The sequence below is a fragment of the Lytechinus variegatus genome, chromosome 7 (assembly GCF_018143015.1).
Source record: "Lytechinus variegatus isolate NC3 chromosome 7, Lvar_3.0, whole genome shotgun sequence".
Classification (NCBI taxonomy): domain Eukaryota; kingdom Metazoa; phylum Echinodermata; class Echinoidea; order Temnopleuroida; family Toxopneustidae; genus Lytechinus; species Lytechinus variegatus.
Genome location: NC_054746.1, coordinates 11,102,256 through 11,108,665, shown reverse-complemented (window position 1 = coordinate 11,108,665; position 6,410 = coordinate 11,102,256). Strand labels below are relative to the sequence as shown.

Below are 6,410 nucleotides of genomic sequence, written 5' to 3'. Positions count from 1 at the left end.
CAAAGAGTGACACTGCATTTTATAAAGAAAACATGAATAAATAAATAAATAAATAAATTTAGTACATGATGGTGTTTTGAGCCTGCACATTACATTGAATTTTGTAATGACATCTACTTTGGTCCGTATGTTGGTTCATCACCTCTGGAAATATGGTCTTTAAAGGGATGGTCCGGGCTGAAAATATTTGTATCTCAATGAATATAGTAAAATTCACAAAGCAAACTGCTTAAACTTTCATAAAAATAGGAAAACAAATAACGAGGTTATTGCATTTTAAAGATTATCAACATTTTGTGAAAACGGTTATATGCATATTGTCATGAATATTCATTAGGTGGACTGATGATGTCACATCCCCACATTATTTCATACATGTGTAAATGATATGTTTTCATTATGATGAAATAAGTAGCAGCAAAAAATAACTAATGCACTTAATCAGTTGTAAATCTGATTGTTTTAGTTCTTGGTATAACATTTTTTTAATAAACCTGATTTCATATAATAAAATACAAAAGAACAAGTGGAGATATGACATCATCAGCCCACCTAATGAATATTCGTACAGACATGCCTAGAAGTGTTTCACCGGAATAAGGCAAATCTTTAAAATTCAATAACTTTGATATCCGATTTTGATCAAATTTTCAGCATTTTGCTCTTTGAATTTTACTCTTTTTATTGAGACATAAATATCTCCAGCCTGGATCATCCCTTTGATTTAGCCACCTTGCAATCCCAAGTGCAACATAACCTCCTTTAATAATCTACTCTTCAATGATTCAAGATCGGCAGTTAATAGTGACCAGCAAAATATTAGATTTAGATTTTAACTTGTGAATTTAAAATATAGAGCTAAAAATATTTTAATTGAACTCTTTTGAGATTCAAAGTTAACCCTTCAAATAAAAATAAATCCTATATTCGACTGGTCACTATTCACATCTATTTTTAATCCCTGAAATTTAGATCGTATGTTAACGAAATTAAAACTTATTCTTCCATGTTTTAATTTTTCCGAAAGCTTTATATTTCGAGTGTATGAATTGGAGACTACGATATATCGTTACTATAATTAGAGAGAGAAGGAAAAAAAGGAATGGAAAAAAATATATAAGCTACTGAAAATGAACAAAAGCTGTGGCAAAAATAGTCAATCCTGACTGGTTGCCAACCAAGGAAAGAAGAAGAAGTATTTCGTTGTAATGCAAAAGATCTGGTTGGATGTACAGGAGACTGGTTTAAACGGGGGGGGGGGGGATACGTGGATGAAAACATAGTATGAGAACAACAAAAAAGTTTGATATCACACTCTTTTTATTTGACACCAAATGGGATTTAAGTTAGAATTTATAGCGATTATTATGCATCAACTCTGTGCCACCAAAACACTTATTCTTCGGTGAGTGGTTGCAATAAAGCGGTGTTGTTGTTTTTTTAAAGAGAAAATCAACATGGTGGATTGGTGACAACTCTCGATTGTTATTCAAACGGATAAACCCATTTACATCTTTATGGATGATCAATAAAATCCACATTTTCTAAAACATTCTTGTTGTCAGAAAATTATAACAACCTCTGTTCCACGACACAGGATTAGTTCAGTCACTACTTGGTTCAGTTCAATACATAAGCCTTTGTTAAACGATGTTATAAAGGATCAAAATAAAGATGTCGAAATGTGTAATGAGTTTCACACAATCCAAACGTACTTTTAGACATCCTCCCATTCGGTGAAAGAACGAACAAAAAAATGAAAATGCATAAATTATGTTTCCCTTCAGATAATACAAACATGATCAATATCATTATTTTTTATGTGATTTGTGGAGATGACAGGGTATTTTGATAGGGTGGGCATAACAGTGTCGTAATTTTTATCGTAGTTGAAAAATAGGGATCATAGAATTACAAAGCCAGAATCTCTACTTTTGATATTTACTTCCTCCTTCTTTCTTATTTTTCTTCCTTTTCCGTCCTTTTTTCCTATTTTCTTCAACTACTTAAAAATCATAAGGATGGTCGCCCCTGCCCTCCCCCATCCGTGGCAACGCCCCAAATGCATTGCTTATAAAGTACATCTCCTCTCTACTGCATTGTGAGGGGGGCTTTAAACATTTATATGCATTATTCTTCAACAGGAAACATGGTCATTAAGACACTAAAATATATTTATTGTGATTGCTCCGCTGTATGCATTTATTCATCTTCAATTTTAGCTTGCATGCTATATAGAATAGTATCCCCCCATCCCTACATTCAAATTTGCCACACAGTCATACAAGTCAGTGTCGTTATTCAATATCGAAACATCATATCAGACTATTCATACGCCACAGTACAGTGAGTCACACACGATTTAATAATGCAATATCCAGATGCAATCTACTCAACGACATGATGACATGCATGCAAGCGAGTCAAGAATGAATTGAAATAACAAGATCAGTCACTCTTATTTTGGCTGCCATAATTTCCAATATGAAAGAGCAGGCAATATGGCGGCCGATCAGCTTCAACTTGCTATCATAAAGCTTGAGTGTTAGCAGCGTATATACATCCAACATGATTGCTCAAACGTATATCCACATCATTGCTGAATTAGGCCTATATAAAAATTTAAAGCATTTCACACTCTCAGAAACTTTTTAAGCAACCTATAAGTAGTTAATTCACGTATGAATAAACCAATTATTGGTTAAAACAAGAATTCATGAAATAAGAACAGGGCTTCTTTTAACCAGCAATTGATCGGTTCACATTTCAACCGCTTTTGGGGTTGGTTTTAAGATTTGTGAGATTGTAAATTCAGTGGCCGTCATAACACGGAGTCTTCCAAAGGAAAACAAAAGTACCTTCGATTGATTATGCTATGAGCGAAATGTATAATGTAGCTGAGCCTAAATTCTCTTTCGGTATGCTTAACAAGCCCCTTGGTAGAAATGGTCATAAAACAACAACTGTTTTACACAGAAAAGTGCTTAAATTAAAGAGTAATATACAGGTAGCATCATGATAATAGTCTGTGATAAATAAATATTTCATATATATGTAAAATGTGATTTTACTAAAATCTAACATAAGTATCCATTGAAACCAGAAAATTATTGTGTGCCTTTGAGGCTATAACAATAAGAGAATATGAATTGAAAATGATAAAATATTCTATCGGAAGCATTGCGATGTTATTTTTTACCTCCATCAATCATCGACATGTCTGTCGTTAAAGCTTGAATTGTATTATAAACCTATATACGACAAGAAAGAAAGACATTACAGCTGATTTAAAAACACCGTATTAGCACATAACCTCTGCATGAGCTTTCGTGTAAAGTAGATCTTATACACACGGAATATACCACGAATAATGTACGTTTTGAAGAAATAAAGGGAATAGCATTGCACCAGACGAATCTCTAAAACCAAACTAATAAAAGTCTATTTAAGTGATCAGCCGGATTTAACTATTATTTCAGCTATTTTCTAGTGGCATTTGACTTGAACAGTATTTTCTGAGGAGAATATTGATAAGTTTATGAACTACATCAGTTTTTATATATCAGTTGCTCACAGCTGGGTCATTTTAACCATGTTAACTAGTTGGTTTTTTTAGAGTGTGAAAGGCCCTGAGAAAAGAAAAAAAAGGTATATTCTTTACATCTTTACAGCTTAACAGTCTAGTGCAAAAATGCCTTACATTGTACATTGTGACAATTCTTTGAAAACCAAATATACAATCATGACAAAAGTTCGAATATATACAATTCAAGTATAGATTCTGCATTAATCATGCAAAGATTTTGAAAGATTACCGTGTACCAGTTGCCAATAATTATGTTTGTCTTTGTAGTATGCAATATCATGATAATACAACGTGTATCAAATAATTTTTCTGGATTTTCGTTTACCTCTGATTGAGATGAAAATCATATTACCAAATGTTTTGCACACTTCCAAGATTTAGATAAAAAGTGTATTGAAAATATTTGAAAATTAATGGTCCGCATCAACGAAAACGAAAAGTTTTCAATTAATCACAGATCTCAAATATTAATAGTTTGGCATGTCAATATTTGCAGGTGTGTTTCAAAAACAAGTTGGTGTTCCTAAAGGGCCATCCCGTGAAGTAGTAAAAATCATAATCTCGAGATTGAACACCAACGAGTGTATGGTAAGTTGGTAACAATTTTAAAGAAGTTGTAATAATACCCATAGATATTGAAGTAAAAAGTGCAAACATTTAACACTGGAGTATAATGACTGGACAGGTGTAGTCCAATCAACAACAGTGTTTGCCAAATGACACATACACTTTGTTAATCGTGCTAATTTCAAGACTTAATACTTCCAAGAAAGTCCCCTTGAAAACTGCTTTGATTATTCAATTCAAACTTAAGAGAGCTAAGATCAGCAGGGACGCTGAGAATGGTGATGTTTTCGAGTTCATGTCGACGGGTTGTTAGTTGTGACTTAGCAGAGAACACTGTGGCTGTGCTGCTATCAGTGGATATAGCGCTTTCTGCCATTGAAATCATGTTACGTAATATATCCACAGTGCGCTGAAGACCATCAATGTGGGCAGCCATCTCACTTTCCTTATCCTCCTTGGTCTTGTGTAGGGTGTTGATAAGACGGGCCTGTTCGTTCTGGATTATGGTGAGGAACTCTCGGGCCCGTCTCTGCACATCCTTCTGGGCTCGGTCGGATCTTCTCTGGAGGTCTTTGGCGATCTGCACCGTGCACTCAATGGCGGTTGAGAACACACCGAGCTTACGCTTGCAGTCGGCTAGGATTAGCCGGATTTGATCTCGTTCTCGATCAGCTGCAACGGCAAGAGTCACAACCCGGTGTGGAGGTCGGGCATGGTCAGTCTGACCACACTCACCACATATCGCCAGCTCACAAGCTTCGCAGTACACTGCTACAGTGCGATCATCATGCTCTGGGCAATAGTAAACAAGATTTGTATTTTCCTCTCCATCTCCTGGACTGCGAATGCACTGTCCAGCTGCTAGCCATGCTTCAATGTCCCGCATCACATGGTGGCGTAGAGCTCGGATCCTCCGATGGGCCCTCACACAATCCTCACAAAGAAACTCACAACAGTTGAGACAACGGGAAGTTGCGGGGGAGTTATCCTCGCAGTTTGAACAGGTGTATGTGGTCCCATTGGGTACGCCACACGGCAGATCTTCCAGTGGCTTCTGAATCGAAGTGACAAGGTCCAGGAGATTCGAAAGCACGAAGTTATTCTTCAAGTCTGCCACACCCTCACCTTGCAACGGTGTCTGCTCTCGACACGTCGGACATATCACCGTGTCATGGACCGTGGGCGCCATACGAAGCAGACACTCCTGACAAAATGTGTGCAGACATTGCAACACCTTTGGTCGCCGGAAGCTGTCCAAACATATCTGACACTCTAAAAAATCCCCAATCTTCTCAAGTAATGATGATGCCGCCATATTTTCGGTTTCATCTCAATGCCATGCATGCAATGCGTAACCGTATGCGAGTTCCCCTCCCACTCCAAAGCACGTCTACGTCTACGGAAGATAGCAAGTACATAAAACGAGTGGAGTGCTGAACGAATCGCCAGTGGTTGTGTGCTTGCATTACACATTCCTCACTCATCCTCGCACTAACGTGTGCATTTTCATATTCCATTTCATGAAAGAAACGGCGTGTACCGAAGCTATCATCTTCACTCTCTTTTATATTCCAATGAGTAAAACTACATCCACTGTAGTCTTGCACGCTATACTCATGGATACGTATTGAATGTTAGCGTTTTGTTATATTATTCTTCTTTTAAGTGGGGGTATCTTAAATAGTCCTTTCCTTTCAAAATTATTTATTTGCTATATTATTGTCAAATGTTTTTATCATGTTTTCTATAATTTAGCGTCGTTTTAATAATGAAACTTTATATCACTATGGGCCTAGACCATCACTGAAATTCAGTAAAATAAAAGAGATATACTATCAATCCATTACTCTGTGTATGTCTCTTCCTCTCCCCCCTCTCACCTTCTCTCTCCCTCTCATTCTCCCTCTCGCTTTTGTTATCTTCATCTCTCCGTATATCTCCGTATTTCTCATCCTCTCTCACTTTCATTTTCCCTTTCTGTCCATCTCTCACATCATTCACCCATTTAACTCTCCACTTTTCTCATCTTTTCCTATATGTCTCTGACTCTTCATCTCTCTCTCCCTCTCTCATTTAATTATGACCAGAAAGAATAATTCACGCTCAAAATCTCTTTTACATTCGGGTCATTCCAGAACCTTGAAAGTGTCCTCGGGATGAATATGATCAATTTTTTTGTATGCGAAAAACTGTCGAAATCAGAGAATAAGAAATAAAATGATGCACTTGTTAATAGTACAAAATAATATAAAGAACA

At 36.4% G+C, this 6,410-nt stretch overlaps 1 protein-coding gene across 1 annotated transcript; it reads right to left on the bottom strand.

Annotated features, from left to right (window-relative positions):
- Positions 1 to 1,304: 1,304 nt before the first annotated feature.
- Positions 1,305 to 5,601, bottom strand: LOC121418434 (E3 ubiquitin-protein ligase TRIM56-like). The gene has a single exon (XM_041612310.1). It carries the CDS (start codon positions 5,466 to 5,468, stop codon positions 4,335 to 4,337), a length of 1,134 nt encoding a protein of 377 aa, XP_041468244.1. The 5' UTR covers positions 5,469 to 5,601; the 3' UTR covers positions 1,305 to 4,334.
- Between the last annotated feature and the right edge of the window lie 809 nt (positions 5,602 to 6,410).

Excerpts from the sequence above, each read along its gene's own strand:
- LOC121418434 (XM_041612310.1), bottom strand. The coding sequence starts at position 5,468 with ATGGCGGCATCATCATTACTTGAGAAGATTGGGGATTTTTTAGAGTGT.